This window comes from Sebastes fasciatus, chromosome 4 (genome assembly GCF_043250625.1).
Source record: "Sebastes fasciatus isolate fSebFas1 chromosome 4, fSebFas1.pri, whole genome shotgun sequence".
Classification (NCBI taxonomy): Eukaryota; Metazoa; Chordata; class Actinopteri; order Perciformes; family Sebastidae; genus Sebastes; species Sebastes fasciatus.
In genome coordinates, this window is record NC_133798.1 from 14,180,120 (window position 1) to 14,197,671 (window position 17,552).

The 17,552-nt window shown below is 40.1% G+C and overlaps 1 protein-coding gene across 4 annotated transcripts in view; it reads left to right on the plus strand.

Moving 5' to 3' along the window:
* ccdc73 (coiled-coil domain containing 73) overlaps nucleotides 1-12,882 on the plus strand; it is a 28,547-nt gene extending 15,665 nt beyond the window's left edge. For 2 of the 4 annotated variants that reach the window (XM_074632159.1, XM_074632158.1), the window contains exons 10-21: nucleotides 1,517-1,596; nucleotides 2,461-2,583; nucleotides 2,711-2,770; nucleotides 3,042-3,146; nucleotides 4,733-4,843; nucleotides 5,021-5,161; nucleotides 6,036-6,255; nucleotides 6,430-7,973; nucleotides 8,502-8,601; nucleotides 8,784-8,923; nucleotides 10,810-10,880; nucleotides 12,556-12,882. In XM_074632159.1, the coding sequence (XP_074488260.1) occupies nucleotides 1,517-1,596; nucleotides 2,461-2,583; nucleotides 2,711-2,770; nucleotides 3,042-3,146; nucleotides 4,733-4,843; nucleotides 5,021-5,161; nucleotides 6,036-6,255; nucleotides 6,430-7,973; nucleotides 8,502-8,601; nucleotides 8,784-8,923; nucleotides 10,810-10,880; nucleotides 12,556-12,733 (2,873 nt within the window). In that variant the 3' untranslated portion in view covers nucleotides 12,734-12,882. The remainder of the gene's footprint in view (nucleotides 1-1,516; nucleotides 1,597-2,460; nucleotides 2,584-2,710; nucleotides 2,771-3,041; nucleotides 3,147-4,732; nucleotides 4,844-5,020; nucleotides 5,162-6,035; nucleotides 6,256-6,429; nucleotides 7,974-8,501; nucleotides 8,602-8,783; nucleotides 8,924-10,809; nucleotides 10,881-12,555) is intronic. The other 2 variants (XM_074632160.1, XM_074632161.1) reach the window with 2 other exon arrangements.
* Nucleotides 12,883-17,552: the final 4,670 nt, after the last annotated feature.

The following is a 17,552-nucleotide window of genomic DNA, read 5'->3' on the forward strand; positions in this document are numbered from 1 at the left end:
GAGCTGTATGTTCTGAAATTACCTTTTGCCCAATATCATGTTGTTTCGGGGCCAGGACATACACTTAGTGGATCATTTTAGTGTTTATCATTATTAACGGTAAGCTCTAAACGATTTAGTGTCAAATCCCAGCTTTCATATTCGAAGTTGCTTAAATCATAAATAAATCTTGCCCATCATATGGTTCAGCCAAAGAGTAAATAAAACTCTGCACTCTGTTATTAAATGTATGTGTGATCAGGGTCTGAAGTTAGCACCTGCCACCTGCCAAATGTGGGTAAACTGTTGGCTATGGCGGGTAAAATCGTCAGTCCATCCGCCACACAAAACGCCAGGGATGGGAATAGAGAATCAGGTCCCGTTGAGAACCAGTTCCTAGTTTGATTCCTCGGCGTCTGCTGTTTGCTTTGATATGCAACGGCATACGTATGCTGTATCATGTTTCAGTTTGTTTGGGACCGGAGCCATGGCAGAGAGAGAAAAAAAACACTCAAAAGCATGGCGCTACTACTACTACTAAACCTGAAGGGCGCACCCTATTTTGTCCGTGATTATTCAACACTGAACAACAAATCCATGTTGAAATCGGCAAGAGGAGAGTTAGTAATGTTACCTGTTAGCAGCCGGTGGGCAGCACAGTCCTGCTTGGATAAATAACGGAGGTTCCAGTGAGTTACATTATGGAGTGTAAGTGGTCCTGATCAGTAAAAATGACAATTGGGCGAAGGTAAATTCTAACTTTATCATTATGTGCTGAAATTTAATCTCATCAAATTTAGTTTTTGACGAGAAACTTGAAAAAAATCCAGCTGCATAACAGAGAGGGAATTAGGACCTGTTTAACTTCCTAACACGAGCTCTAAGCTGCTTATAATACATCATTAAAACTACTGATGCCAAGATTTTTTTTTAATCAATGTTATTCACTTCACCTGTCAGTGGTCCTAATGCTGTTAATGTTATAGCTGATAGGTGTATATCTTGTCATGGATGTTGACAATAGTAGATAGCAGCTTCTCTGGAGGCTTACAATAACATATACAGCGCGACATATACTCTGTTGAAGTACATTAGCTTGCTTATTGTTGTCAGGACAAATGTGAATATGAAATATGGGCTGATAACAGTAGAAGGCTTTACATTATCAGGTAACCGTTGTAATCTCAAATTGTAGCTAATTACATGGTCACAGCTACATTTCCCATTTGTAAACACACTCAAATTCTATTTCTATTTCAAATTCACTATCTCTGTTTATGTAAAGGGTTGATTCAGTTGGCTCACTCTGCCTCGGTTGTTGCTAATTTAAGAAAGACTGACATCCCTGGAAAGTGTTACCCTCATCATTTACTGTAAGGGACACAGAACAACCAGAGAGAAAATAGTAGTAGTAGTAGTTATTGTTGCTTATCGGTATCCCTTCCTGTCTGCGCTCTTGTGTGTCACTCATTAACAGTAATGTAGTTTTGTCATAGCATTATGTATGATGGTGTCTTACCGTGTGTGATTGTTACAGTTGATGAGGCCATGAAAATAAAAAAGAAACTGACTACTGCAAATGAAAAACATGAAGCAACCATCGCGTCACTAAAGAAGGTATGTGGGAAAGTGTTTTAACATTTGTGGGTCAGACAAAATACTTTTGCTCCTGAAGTTTGCACCCATTGTCTATCTGGGTAACACTTCATTTTACAGGTCCGCAAATTTCATGGTAATTAGGTGATAATTAACAAGTAACCTATTTGAAATTTCTTTGGAATTACTGCCAAAGTACCCCAATATTTACCTCAAAATGTATCGAAAATTACTTTATTATAAACAATATTTAATAATTATATGCTAAAATAGCGTATAATGGTTAAAATAGGGCCCTGAGGCTTGAGAAGCGGCTGTGCGCTGCTCTTCATCGGAGGTGGAAAACCAAAACTAATAGAAGACACTTCTGATCAGGAACAAATCTCACCACTGTGTGACTTATTGTCGACACAAAAATGTAACCTGGTAGCTGATGTCAGGATTCAGGGAGTTTCAAAGAAGTTATTTGCTAATTATCATCTATTTATCAGCAGACATGGAAACAAAGCATATCAATTAACTTTGTATTCTTTTCCTGGAAATGTATTAAATAAATTACCAGCTATTGGGAAATAGTGGAATATAATTATTAAATAATGTTAATAATAAAGTAATTTTCGATACATTTTGAGGAAAATATTGGGGTAATTTGGCAGTAATTCCAAAGAAATTTCAAATAGGTTAATTACTAATTATCACCTTATTACTATACAATTTTGTGGACCTGTAAAAAAAAAAGTGTTACCTTTATTTGTTATACTGTATCAGCCAATACAAATCCATAAAATAGTATTAAAGAAATACTATTGGAAGTATTTGAACAAAGTAATCAACTTGGATAATTCTGTACTTTCTAAAATGTTTGAATGTATGGTGCTTTCTCAGGAGTTGGAGGAGGTCAGTAACAAGCTGATCAAGGCCAAGATGTCATCAGTTCGACATGACAAGGCCCATAGTCCTACAGGCAGAGAGCAGCATTGTCAGCAGCTGCACCAGAAACTGATCATGGTAAATGACAAGCATTAAATAGGATAATAATAGGAAGATAATAGATCATCTCTATTACATCAAAATCAAATTGGCCAGAAAGCTAAAAATGGTTCATTATTTTTCTGTACTTCTTTTGCATGTTTAGGAAACTGAAATGAACAAAACACTCGGGGAGGAAAATGTAGCTGTAAGAGCTGAAAAACAGGTAAGCAGCTAGAAAAAAAGGAAGGAAACCACATGTGACCACTACGTTAAACTCGATGTTCTTTCTCCATTGATGTGTTCGTTTTGGTTGTCTTGGAGGATGCTTTGCTGTTCAAAATAATACTGAAAAAGGTGTCTTTTCTTCCACCCAAAAAGAAATTGTAATTACTTTTTATGATTTCAAGGTAAAACCAAGCTTAGCCGGTCATATAATTGCAATATATGACTTCATTGTGGATACCTATATTGCATGTACTGTATGTGTGTTACAGGAGGTGATGAGGTCTCTGCAGCACACCCAGCAGCTGTTGTTGAGTCAGACACAGACAGTAAGCAGAGTAGAGCTGGAGCTGCAGACTCACAGAGAGCAGTACCAGGTCAGAGACTTTCATCCTTTGCTGGTTTATGGGCATAATTGTTCGTCTGGTATGCATATACATCAGCACAGATTTGCTCTCACACTATATACTAAATAGACTTATTTTTAATACTTTTTTCTTGCCGTCTGAGCCTAGATTTATACAATGTTGTCCTGTCCCCCACCATATCATTTACTGATGTGTTAGTATAGATACAATTTTAATTAAAATGCTATTTAATTTTAGAGCTGGAAAGGAGCTCAAAAGCAGATAATAAACAAAAAAAGAATAGAAACAAAGCTTAAAAGTTTTTTTTTTTAAGCAATTTGCAGCAAAATTGAAACATTTTACATTTAGCTGTTTGATATGCAAAAGTAGCAACAATTGGCTGCAATAAATAATAAAGATAATAAAGCAGAAGAGGGAAGGAGTTAATCTCATAGACACATGCAACTGTCTAAAATTATACTGTCATGATTAACAGAAAACATAGAATGAAATTCCTGCTTTTAGGTCATCTGGACACACATAATGTGTATGTAGCAGTGCAGCTCGAGTTGACTGCCTGAACTAGCTCGCAGGCGTCGCTCCATAAAGTGGGCATGTCTGTAAAGGGGAGACTCGTGGGTACCCATAGAACCCATTTTCATTCACATATCTTGAGGTCAGAGGTCAAGGGACCCCTTTGAAAATTGCCATGATCGTTTTTCCTCTCCAAAATTTTGCATAAGTTTGGAGCGTTATTTAGCCTCATTCATAACAAGCTAGTATGACATGGTTGGTACCAGTGGATTCCTTAGGTTTTTCTAATTTCATATGATGCCAATATCGTCAATCTACGCCTGCTACAACCTCCAAAAGATCGATTAACGCGTTATTATCGTGTTAACTTTGACAGCCCTAATATATACATACATTTGCATAAAGCAAGCATATTTGTGCACTCCCTTTTTGATAAGAGGATTAAATACTTGACAAATCTCCCTTTAAGGTACATTTCGAACAGATAAAAAATGTGTTATTAATTTGCGATTAATCCCAAATTTGCTATGGACAATCATGCGATTAATCGCAATTAAATATTTGAATCGATTGACAGCCCCTGTCACAATAGATGTGAATGATAGAGAATGAGGTGTATTTCTCAAGGTAAAAGCCTGCACCACTTATTGGCCCCACACGCATCAGGGATTTTTCAGGGTCTATTTAAATGATTATGGAGTGAATTTACACAAGGACAGAAATAAATAACGGCCATCGTTCCTTCTCATAAATATGATGAATGCGATGTTGTCTATCACAACATATACATTAGTGAATATGGTCCCCTCCGCAACTGAATGATAGTGTGTTTATTCTCCATTTATGACTTGACAGTTTATTATTCGCTTTTCTTCTCTCTGTACCCCCGTCTCATTTTTAATTCACATATTCATTCATTTATTAAAATCATTATTAAAATGACACAAGCCAACTGATTTGTATTAGCAAGCAGTCCTCTCTCTCTCTCCCTTCCCTGTTTAAGACCTTCTGTTCACGTTAAATAAACACATAAAAATTTAGTATTGCATTAAAAATCCTATGGGTGATTAATTTTACTGCAGGCCCTTAAGCAGGAACACAGGGTGATGCGAGAGAAAAGCACGGCAATGGAAGACAAGGTGGCCCAACTGATGGAGAGCTACGCTGCTTCCAAGAACAGCTGGGACAAAGAGGTAGAAGAAAAACTGTAGTGTGAGAGAACGCAGTATGATGGTGACATTTTTATATAACAAAAGCATTCGCCAGGTTAGATTGTAATGCCAAAAAACGTGAAAATGCAATTGATGAATTGTTCTTCATAGTGAAACATCTGAAGAGTTCATTTGTCTCTGTACATTTGTATTAAACAGAAGACAAAGCTTCTGGATTGCATCAAGAGTGAGCAGCAGGACCTTAAAGCGGTGAAAGAGGTGTACGACGAGCTTCATAAGGAACACACTGAACTGTCCTCGCAGGCCAAAGTGCAGGCTCAGCATATATATGCATTGGAGGTACAGACATGTTACGACAAAGAGACTCATTTATACAGAGACACAGCTATTTCGGTGTTGTCTTGACAACCTTGCATGTATTTTTCCTGACTAAAATTAATGAATGATGGTACCTTAATTGACCCTTCGCTAAGTCCCGCTCCTCAAATGCAGACTGGCCAATCATAGCGTAACTTCGTCCTGCTCTGACCAGGGTCCGACAACTATACGGCTCTGCACCATAGACTCTCCTCCAATCGTTTCAGATTCTCTTCATTTTCAGGCTGGTTTTGTGGATTTCGAACCAGTCATGGTTTAATGTTGTGCCGGGGGCACGTGTGATAGTGATATTCGTTGCCAAGGCTCTATCTGGTTCGTGTGGAGAGGAGGTCATGTTGCTCTGGCTCTACCGGTTTGGTGTCGAGAGGAGGTCGTGTTGCTCTGGCTCTACCAGTTTGGTGACGAGAGGAGGTCATGTTGCTCTGACTCTACCGGTTTGGTGTCAAGAGGAGGTCATGTTGCTCTGCCTCTACCGGTTCGGTGTCAAGAGGAAGTCGTGTTGCTCTGGCTCTATCTGTTTGGCGCCGCCTGGAAGCTGCTTGACATCCTCCTGGATCCACCTTCTCACATATGTTCACATTACATGTATTATTTTTTCGTCATATGGATTGTCTATGTTGTATTTTCATGATGTTGTTACTCTGTACACACAACATCTATTGCACGTCTGTTCATCCTGGAAGGGAGATCCTTCCTCTGTTGCTCTTCCTGAAGTTTCTTCCTTTTTTTCTCCCTGTTAAAAGGTTGTTTTTTTGGTTACGTTTTTCCTTATCCGAAGTGAGGGTCATACTGTAAAGGACAGAGGGTGTCATGTACTGTATTTTTCTCTACACAGATGAGAGACAGCAGTCAGAACTTCGGTGTTTCTACCGAGGTCTTCCCCGCTTTCTTGGAGGAAATCAGAGGAGAGGAAACTCTTGAGGAACCCATCTCCAGCTCTGAGCTGCCTAGCTTTGGCAGTCTGCAGCACTTGGCCTCCACTCAGACCAAAAACCCAGACTGTCTGGAGGACACGGGAGCTGTGACTAAGCTAGTTGCCACTGGAGCAGCTGGAGGTCAGCCAGCTAAATATAAACATACAGCAGATAAACATATATTATCACTTGTTATACTGAGAATTCATCAAAGCATTTTACTCAGAACATACAAGCTGTATTGCTTTTATTTATGAAGCTATGGTATTTTTATGACGAGTACAATTTGACCAGCTGACTTATTTTTTTCAACAGTATCAACTGTATCAAGCCCTGGCCACAGGTCTAACAATGGATCTGTAGACTTACTAACCAAAGAAAAGAGTGATGAAGGTAATGGAGGAATGAGTGAGGAAGAACAGGGATGGAAAGATGATGTGAAACAAGTGAAAAACGACAGAGAAGAGAGGGAAAGGAACGAGGAGCAGCAGTGGAATAGAGAAGAAGTCGAAGGAGAAGGAGGATGTGCTGGAGAAAAGAGAGGAACGCTCACGGCCCAAACAACAGATAGAGCAGACAGACGAGAGGATAGCCAGGGGTCAACAGAGGATGCAGGCGACCCCAAACAGCCTGGAACAGAAACACAAGATAGAGCAGAGGGAGAAGGGACATGTGGAGCGGAGGAGAGAGGAAAGACAGGGCTACACACAGCAGAAACCCAGATACCGGCCCAGACGACTACTGATACGAATACAGGGAAGAGCGACAAACAGCAGGTCGTTGACTTCATGGACACTGAGCCACCGCTGGCTGCATGTGAGCCCTCAGACTGCTCACAAAGTCTCTCTCAGAAAGTCAGTGAGAAGGATTCTGACTCCAGCCATGTGAGCAAAGGATATGAGATTAGGGGAGAAGTACATACCTTCTGTTCTGATGAGCAACAAAGTGTCAATCATGGGTCAGACTCTGTCATTCGAGAGGTGGTACGCCCATGTCATGATGAGGCCCAAACCGTTGCTGAGTCACTTACTCAGCTGCCAACCCATCAAGTTTTTGAGAAAACCACAGAAGAGAATCCATCAGCAGCCAATATACCCACTGAACTTTCTGGACCGCTGACGCAGTCAAGTATTTGTGGCTCACAAACCAAAACAGCACCAGTAGCTGCTCAGTCGATTGATATTGTCAGTATCCAAGATATGGAGACAACACAAACGCAACCTAGTAATCCTTCTGACATTACCAGCGACATGAAGCACACAGATGAAAAGTGTGACACACATGTGAATGAAGAATGTGCGTCAGTGACAACAACGGTTGAACCACAAGCATTACTTCAAAGTCAGGAAATTTCAAAGCAGAGTGGACAGCTGAAGTGTCCGGTAACTGATGGTGATTCTAGTGTATATAAGAAGACGGAAGGTCAGTCAAATGTAGACACGCGTGAAAAAGATGCCTGTCAGACTGCCCTGGAACCTGTGGAAAAATCTAATGTGAAGGACGCCTGTGCTGATATCACGATAGATACTGCGGTCCTTGAATCTCGGGTTGAGACTGGCAGCAGTCAGGAGCACACGGAAAATTACAAAATAGAAGACGCAGGAAATGCAAAAACGACTAAAACTGATCTGAAGCTGTCTGTCCATTCAAGTCATGAGAGCGATGCATCACCAGAGACTGGCAGCACAAAATGCTATGAGCAGTCTCCTGCTAAAGAAATGCCACTTGATGATACTAATGAGTTTCCTCTGCTCAGCAATAAGACTTACAGGTCGTCATTCGACTGGGGCAGTGCTCAGAGAAAACCAGAGGGCTCCAGAACCAAGTCAGATGTCTCCATCCTACATCAGTTTGTTCAGGTATTACAATTAAAACATGCTAGCATTACCATTTAGTGGCCTTCAAGAGAGCCTTAAAGGGACAGTTCACCACAAAATCAAAAATACATATTTTCCCTCTTGTAGCGCTTTTTATCAATCTAGGTTGTTTTGGTGGGAGTTGCCAAGTGTTGGATGCTTTTCACAGCTTTATTATAATGTATACAGAGCAAACTAAACTTATATTTTAAGCAAAAATAAAGGTTAAATGAACGTTAAGGTTATCACCCAAAATGTTAGATGTAAACATCCACAATTTTGCCCATTTTCAATTGATGTTTTTCAAATAAGCGGTTTAATAAATTGAGGTAAAACCCATCTGATCATGTAATTGCTCATGTTGCTTATCCTACTGGACTAGATTCTAAACCTGTGTCTACAGGTATTATGGTAAATGAGTAAATGTGATGCACAAAACAATCAATTAATTGTTATTATTAATTGATACAATATATGATCAGCATTTTTACAATGTTTTTTCGGTCTCTATAAAACATTGGTGTTTTTCAGGGATCCTCTATGTTTGAGCCAAATACAAGTGGTCCTAGTGAACTCCTCAGACATCCTCCCAGCACAATACCCATGTTCCTCAAAAGCAAGCACAACAAAGGTGATTATTGCATTTGTATGATCCCCTCCATTAGATAAGCATTAAGCCATTGTGTAACACAGTGCTCCACTTTTAACCTCTTACATAGTGAACTCAGTGCACATCTGTAATTCATACCATCACTAATAATCATTCATTCTTACCCTCTTGCTGTTCTTGCCATCTCACCTCATTCTTCCTAGTCCCCTTGGTGATTACCAGGGCGTCGGACCTGTTGAATGCCTCCAGTGTCTCTGGGACTGCAGCTTCCACAAGGAGAAACCCGCAGGGAGAGCCGAAGGCTCTGGGAGAGACTTGCAGAGAGACAGCAACAGCAGACAAGGTCAGTTACAGAACCTGTTTGATGTAACAAGCTGCTCTTTTCTGTCATGCTCTTGTGACATACTCACAAAATGATACTCAAAAAGTATACTAAGCTCCGCACACTATAAACCACCAACCCACATGGAACGGAGTTCAGCTTGAAACTAATAGCAATATTAAAGGTAACAGAGGTAAAACAGCACTGATGATGTACATGCTCCTATAGCCGGGTTTCCACCCAAAGTTTCTGGAACTTTTAGTCCCCAGAACTACTTTTCAAGGAACTAAAAGGCCCACTGTTGTCTGCGTTTCCACCGTGGTCTAAAGACCTGTGAAGATTAGGCAAATTAGTCCACTGATGTATGAAAAAGCAACATGATATGAGACGAGGGCTGCTGGTGGTCACAGCAGTAAACACACTCTGCAGCCTGCAGTTCAGTGTTGCCTCCTGTCTAAAAAACACGCTGGAAAAAAAATGTAGGTCACTGCGACGATATTTACTGCTGCATATATTTACTGATGCACGTTGGATGTAATGAATGAAATGCAGAGGAGGAAAATGAAACTAAGAGTGTCTCTGGTGAGACCCTGGTCCCTGCGGTCGAAACACAAAGAGTTCCTCAAAAGGTTCTTAGTTCCAGGGGGAAAGTTCCTGCTGTGGAAACGAGGCTTTAGTCTCACATCATGTAGGAATAATCTCTGAATATGATCTCAATTTAAAGCTATGTAGAAAATGTTATTTCTGTTGAAGCCCAAGTATATGTCATCACGGTAAAGCCACAACATTGTTCTGCATTAGAACTTGATGCTGAACAGCAGGAAATGGCCACAGCATGATGTTCATGTAGAAACATATGAACCGCCTCAGAGGAAGTTACAATGACCCCTATAAAATAGTTCCTCTATCAAATAAATTGGTTTGAGGTCATTTCTGTTCCACAGATTGTAAGCTTCATCATTTTACAAACTGTGTCTGAGTGGACCCCTGGGGAAATTTGGGCTAGAGCTTAATAAATATGTCTGTTATATCAACCTGACATGTCCTTATAAGAACTAGACATTATAATGCTTTTTCAATATTTTGTGGTCCAAAAAGCTCAGAATGTGAGAGCAAGCAAATATTAGCTGAGGCCAACACATTTAACAGCCTGTACAGAAAATCTGAGAGAGATTTTAGAGGTATAAAACTTTGACAAATGTTAAGTCATGTGTTGAGTGAAAGGATGTAGCTGATGTATGCTGAACTCATAGACGTCCTGCAGACAGCCAGACAGACAGAGAATGAATGACCTGTGGAAGAAAATCTACCTAATGACGCCTGGGTACCTCTCCTCTCTCACTTACTCAGTCTTTATCCTTCTCCTCACTCTCTCTCTTCCTCTCTCACTTCATCATCCGTTTCTCACTCACTCTCTCCATCCTCTTGCTTGCTGTTTCACTTTTTCACACTCACACACTCTCATTCTCTCCTTTGTCACCATCACCGCAAACTGTCACTCTGTGTTTTATAAGATCCAGGTGCTGGCAATTGAGGGAGATAGAGTGCAACATGCCTAGAGTATGAGAAAAAAAACTGGTCTGATAGTTTAACAAATTATAGTGAGGGCCAAAGCCTTTATTTTCTGCAGACTCTGAACACTGGGAACGTCACACAGAGTTCAGTCTGGGCCTGGCTACTTTCTCTGGACTGGATACTGTTACATATCAGTTGCCACTGGTTATTGTCTGCTCCGCATTTGTTTATCGCTTAATGTTCCTTTTACTCAAAAAGTTTCGGCTCCTCAGGAGGCACTGAGGTTTGAGAAAGAATGAATCCTCTAAGTGCATTTTCTTTGCAGGCTAAATAGTTCACAGTAGGTAGTTTGAGCTCTACTATTTGTACTTTTTGGTGTCATTTTCACATAGGAGAGCAGAGCTTCTTTTCCATTCTCCTCATCCATCACAGTCAGCAGACTGTCATGGCAAACCACCCCAGGGTAAGTCCATTTACCCTACATACACACAAGAAGGATAGATGTTCTACTTAGGTGTTTTTATTTTGAATTTTGAGGGGAAACTCTCCTTAAAGGGACTCAATGTAAGAATCAGAAACTGCTGTGACCGTTTAGTCAACGACAGTCAGCGTCCTGTTGACGCGAGCGAGCATCGATCAAAACAGTGAGGCGACGCACATGAGACTGAACGTGATTAACAGGCATCATGTTAATTAACTTTAGCAACATTAGCAAGCTAAAACCACAATATCACTATATATTTCACATCCTTGGTAGTATTGTTAGCTTACCAAACGAAGGTCCCTTCATGAATCGACGGCCTGGCCGATGTTGATACTAGTGTTAACTTTTCCTGCTTCAGCCTCCCGACCGAAGGCACAGGGAAGACACCGTAGTTTTGGTATCCGGGGCCGGAGTCGGTAACGTTACTCGCTCCGGAGTTAACCCCCGTCACTTCACTCAACAGCAGGGAAACAAGACACGGGAAACTTCTGATGGTCTGGAGGAGCTGCAGCATTTATTTCTGCAAAAAACGCAACTTCCACTGTACATTCACTTGATATTCTCAAAGCTAAACTAACTTCTGCTACGCTGCTCGCTCGTTTTCTCACACACTCGCCGCCGCTCTCGCTCTCTTGCTTCACCACTCACTTCCCACGTGCACACACACTCTTCGCACTGGTTCTGCTATTCTCCCACAACACCAGTTTTCCCCCGACATCGGTCACATTCCTGTTTTTCCAGACGGGCTTCACTAGATATAACTTTGTCTTCTTGTGCTTATTTGGAGTTTGTGTTGGAGTCTGAGTTGTGGTGGTGGCTGGTCGTTTGTTGGCGTTAGAGGACTCCATTTCTAACCAAACGTTAGCTATGGTTGCACACTGTTAGCCCTGTAAGCGTAGCTGAAATTAAAGGCACTTGTGAGCGTACATGACGTCATATCCGTTGGATATGGACAGAAAGTCACGGAAGGTCTCATTTTTTTAGGTTACAACCTGTTCACACATTGGCACTAAAAAAGAATTACAACATTTTTATACATGTAAAAACTTGCATACAGTCCCTTTAATGCTAAAATCCATAATTTCACACATCGTCAGGAAGAGGTTACTTGAAATGACGTTCGAACTACAGAGCTAAAACAGAGGTTGCAGATGATCCAAAATCACCCTTGTAATGCGGTTTCATTTTGTTGTGAATACACAGCTATCTAGCTAGCTGAATGATAATGTCCTTGACCAGCTGGGTTGCGTCCTTGATGATTCATTAGTCACTAAAGTGATGCAATTAATCACTAAATTAACGTATAATTAGATAACGATTTAGATTTTACACTATTGTAGTATTCCACAGACAGTTATATTTATGTAAAGCAGAGTTTATTGGTGTTATCAGCCAGAAAGGTAGCTGGCCGCTAGCTACTGCCCCTACCCAGTGAGAGTGAATAACAGTATAGACAATGAGGACAACAATGCTGGTTACACAAATATGACGTTTTAACAAAGTGAATTCCAAATTTCAGTTTTAACTCATTATTTTTAAAATATGAATGTGATTTCATAATGCTTCATGTCAAGTGTGTATATCCAAGAGCTGTATCATTGGAAATCATAGTGTAGTTGCTGACTAAAGCTAGCTAATGCTGGTTTCTCCTTAGGTGTAGCAGAGCTCCTACCTCAGCTGCAGGTCCTAGTTCAGGGTCAGACTGGGAGCCCTCTTGTTCTCAGGAGAGGGAAGACCAACAGTCATCATTCAGAGCCCAGATCTCCAAAATCGAACAGTTCCTCAACACAGAGAGGCTCCGTCTTCCCAAGAGACCAAAAACCGACAACTAAACCACCAAAACGTACTGTTCTGTTGAGGGATGCTACTGTATTTAGTTACATTACAAAAGTCTTCTGTAGCACTTATTTGGTAAAGTAATAAGAGCCTCGGCTGTGAAAAACTGTGCAAGGGTGTCTAGTTTTTGGCTTTAATCATTGCCTGTTCACATTCATGTTATGGAAAAATGTTCCACATTTAATTTGACTGGAAAAATGCTCTGTTCATTTGTTGTTGTTGCATTGACATTGTGTATTTGTAGGTAAGCAGGAGAAGAGATGATTGGTTATTCCACAGGATGTTTATATATTTATGTTATGTTTTAATGATTTTATTGAAACATACTGTTGTGTGTGTCTAAAGCAGTGTTATAACGTATGTATTGTCATATAAACAAGAATAAAACATTTGGCTTACATTTGGATTTGGACGTCATTTGATAGCTTGTTGTCAGTTGTATCAGTGGTTTTCCCAATAATCAACATAAAAGACAGTACTGTGTTGACACTAAGGAGTGGATTTGGTTCTAACCCTCTCTCCACAAGTACATTTTAATAAACAAGTACAGCCCAGCCAGCCTTCTACTGCCTCACTGACCAGAGCAACATAACTTGGCAGAGCAAACCCTACAAACAGCTAGCTGTCCTTTAATAGGCTAATTTATTGAAACAACTAAACAGAATGTGTTTCATCTGGTTTATTGGAAGCATGTGTTCACAGTATGTCATGCATTTCATAGCAAACAGCCAGATACATATACAGTGAAGGCCAAGCACTGCTGTTAAAAAGGCCTGTAACTGTTAACATGCTAATTAACATTAATTAGCGTCATGGCCAATCAGGGTTGTATGTCTCCAAGGAGCTCTAATTGTGAAGGCACCTTTGGTTGACACCATGTTGTGTCTACTGCTGCTGCTGTTGTTGTTGTTGTTGGGAAAATTACAACTGGTTTGTTGCCACCTATTAACATAAATTAAGAGATAACAATTAGCACCTCCCCACCCCTAATTAACAAAAATCAATTAGCAAACACACAGTCTAATTAACACATTCTAACAAGCCTCTCGTTAACTTTATGTTCCCTGTGAGGAATGAACATATGGCCCTCATGTGAGCATGAAGCAGCAGCTGACCACAGATACTCTGCTTCTCATTAATTTGACTGCTACATATGTTCGTATGTGTAGTACACGTCTGATGTACTTTAATGAACTAACAACGCTTTCGAAGTGGAGTTTTGGTTACGTGTAAACTCACGCTCATGTCACCCTGGTGTAGTTTGTTTATAGTCTAACGTTAGCTTTTTACTTCTGCCGATTGATTTCACACTTCAAAACTCATAGAAATGGGGTTCATTTGTGAAGATTATCTTGCTGAAACGCGTACGTATTGTGTATATATGTATATATATGTACATATATACATATATACTGTATATGAATAAACCAGTAGCAACCTCAGTGTTCATCATATGTTGGACTTTTCCCAAAATAGATACATGTAAGAAAGGGGCTAAATAGTATACTGTTGCAATGCCGCTTGGGGTTTCAGTCAAATGAGGATGTGAATAGCAAAAAAAAGGGGATTATAAAAGTATGAAAGTCAATTGAAATACTTTTGTATAAGAAAGGTCAAACTACTTCTGTTTTTCTAATGCAGAAACACTAGGTTTTCAAAATCCTGCAGTAGGCCAGGTACACGGAAAGGGAAGTTCCTGTCAGTGGCTGCAAAGTGTATCCAAAGAGTGTAGAAGCAAAGAGACGAAACTCCAGTATTTTTTTTTACAACAGCCGAAGCTGCCATTTTGGACTGAAAATGCTTATTATATTTATAATATTTTGTTCAACACAGGCCATTTTGGTAGAATATGACAATAGAATTGAAATAATTTTGTTTCACTTTTGTACGGCACTTTTTAGGCGGATGTTTTACTGGCGTCTGGTAGTCGCAATTGACTTTCACTTCTTGGCAATATACGTTCTTTGGTGTATCTACTAGTAAAGATCCAAATCTGTCCCTGTTGACTTGATAAAGAAAAGACCTCTGCTCCGTCGAGCTCTCACAAACATTCTGCTCACGTACTAAAATTAACAGCGCACATTTTGATGGTGGCACAAGGTCTCCGCTTGGTCCATCTTACTACACTTACTGATAATGAATACGCCTGAATGTTAATGTGCTCATAAAGAAATCTGGAGCGTTTGAGTGGCTCTGCCCACCACTGCTGACCCTTATCCTTATTGGGAGGAAGGGAGGAGAGGTGGGGGAGGTGTGGAATATAAAGGAGTTAATTTTAATACACTCGCGCACACAAACACGCATTAGGTTTCTCTCTCACATACAGTTTCTGTCTCTTCCCCTCTCTCTTACACACACACACACACACACACACACACACACACACGCACACAGCCTGGGTTATGAAGTGTTGGCGCTTTGAAACAGTCAATTACCCTCCGGCTGGGGAGGATACCTGCTGTTAATTACTGCTCAGTGTTTTATATGGAGAGTAAATAAAGAGTCCGCTGACATTCACATTCCATCAATGTGTCCCCCAGCACACTGTATTGTGTGTGTGTGTGTGTGTGTGTGTGTGCGCGTGCGCGTGTGTGTGTGTGTGTGTGTGTGTGTGATTTGATGTTGAAATAACCCCTCAAAGGTGGGCACCATGGGAAAAAACTTTAGACAGGACTTGTATCAAACACATTATTCCTACTTTATTTCATGTAAGTTTCAACAGAAGTTTAAGCCTTGCATTGATTAAAAAGTAGGGCTGTCAAAGTTAACGGGATAATAACACATTAACACAAATTCGTTTTAACGCCACTAATTTCTTTAACGCATTAACGCAACAAAAATGTTTTGGTTGTAAGGGGCTCAATTTTAAAGCTAGAGTGAAGATAGCCATGTTGGCATCACATGAAACTAGAAACCTAAGGAATCCATCGGTACCAACCATGTCATACTACAGTAGCTTGTGGCAAAGAAGGTTAAATAACTCCAAACTTGCGATACATTTTGGCAAGGAAAAACTGGCATGGATGTTTTCAAAGGGGTCCCTGAAGCTGTTGTTGCCTGTTGGGCTTGAGTTTGCCATGTTCTGATTTGAGCATATTTTTTATGCTAAATGCAGTACCTCTGAGGGTTTCTGGATTTGTCAATGTTTTGTGTTGTTAATTGATTTCCAATAATAAATATATACAATCATTTGCAATAAAGCGAGCATATTTGTCCACTCCCATGTTGATAAGAGTATTAAATACTTGACAAATCTCCCTTTAAGGTACATTTTGAACAGATAAAAAATATGATTAATATGCAATTAATCACGATTAACTATCGACAATCATGCGATTAATCGCGATTAAATATTTTAATTGATTGACAGCCCTAATAAGAAGCAAATGACGACACAGTACAATGCAGTAATGGACAGTACATGCACCCACACAACCACAACACCCCATCCCCCACCCAGCTCAAATACAGAGGCCTATACCATAAAAGAGCAGTCACAAGTTTGAATTCAAGCCTGATTTACTGCCCCATTTTATTGAAATTCTGTACATGAGAAGGGAGGAAAGCAATATATTTGCCAATCCTCCAGCTAAATGGGACTCACCACTAAACATTGTTGAATATCCCGGGGTTATAGGGCCGTGTTTTGTCATATTATACCTCTTTGCCTCAAAAGCCATCACAGTAAATCTGGCCGGGAAGTCGTATTAAACGGTGCAGTAGATGTCTTCTGAGACAGAGGCTGAGTGCAATCCTGGCACTCTGAGTGTACTCTGCAGTCTTAAACTGAAGAAGTGCAGCTGCTCCTTTGGCCCTGTAAAAATACTTAAATGAGCAGATTATTATGGAGGGGGTGGATACTGCTCCTCTTACCTTGCCCTGTAGAGTGGAGCTTCCTTTTGTGTTTTTTTCTTTATATGGAAACTCTTCCAACATGTATCAATTTAACATTTATAATGCATTTAAATGTAAGAGTAATTTCCTGTTTTGATGAAGACAATTAACCTGGGTATTGGATAGATCCCTTTGTAGCTGTGAAAACATCTCTTCTTCTTTTCATTTTCCCTTATTGGTTCCAAGTCTAGATATACTTCTTAAAGGACTATACCACTATGTATGCACATTTCTGACTCTCAACTACAAATTATGTGCATGTAGGTTATGTATATTAGGGCTGTCAATGGATTAGAAATATTTAATCGTGACTAATTGCATGATTGTCCATAGTTAATCTTGATTAATCACACCCTTTTTATCTGCTCAAAAATTTACCTTAAAGGGAGATTTGTCAATTATTTAATACTCTTATCAACATGGGAGTGGACAAATATGCTTGCTTTATGCAAATGTATGTATATATTTATTAATGGAAATCAATTAACAGCACAAAATACTGACAAATATTGTCCAGATTGTCCACTCAGCCTGTGCATTAACACCACAGGCTTTAAGACATGCGCAGTGTAACTGATGTCGCGTTCATGACGCGTCACCCTGCCTCTTTCCTTCTGCCTGCAGAGAGAGGGACAGAGAGAGAGCAGGGGGTTGAGGGAGGGGGGGACACCTAATCAGATAATAGAAAAAGATTCCCCCCAAACCATATCCGTGAAAATCTCCCAGCAGCTATGCGATATGTGTTAGTTTATCAGTGTTTGGAGACGTACAGCAAAACACAGAGGCACGAAACTGTTACTTTTAAAAGGAACTTGTTACATTGCAAAAAGTTCATACAATGTGTACGTTTTCCAATTTAACTGCAATGTACATGAAAGTAAATAGAAAACCTTGAGGGTACCTGACAGGTGGCACCTGTGC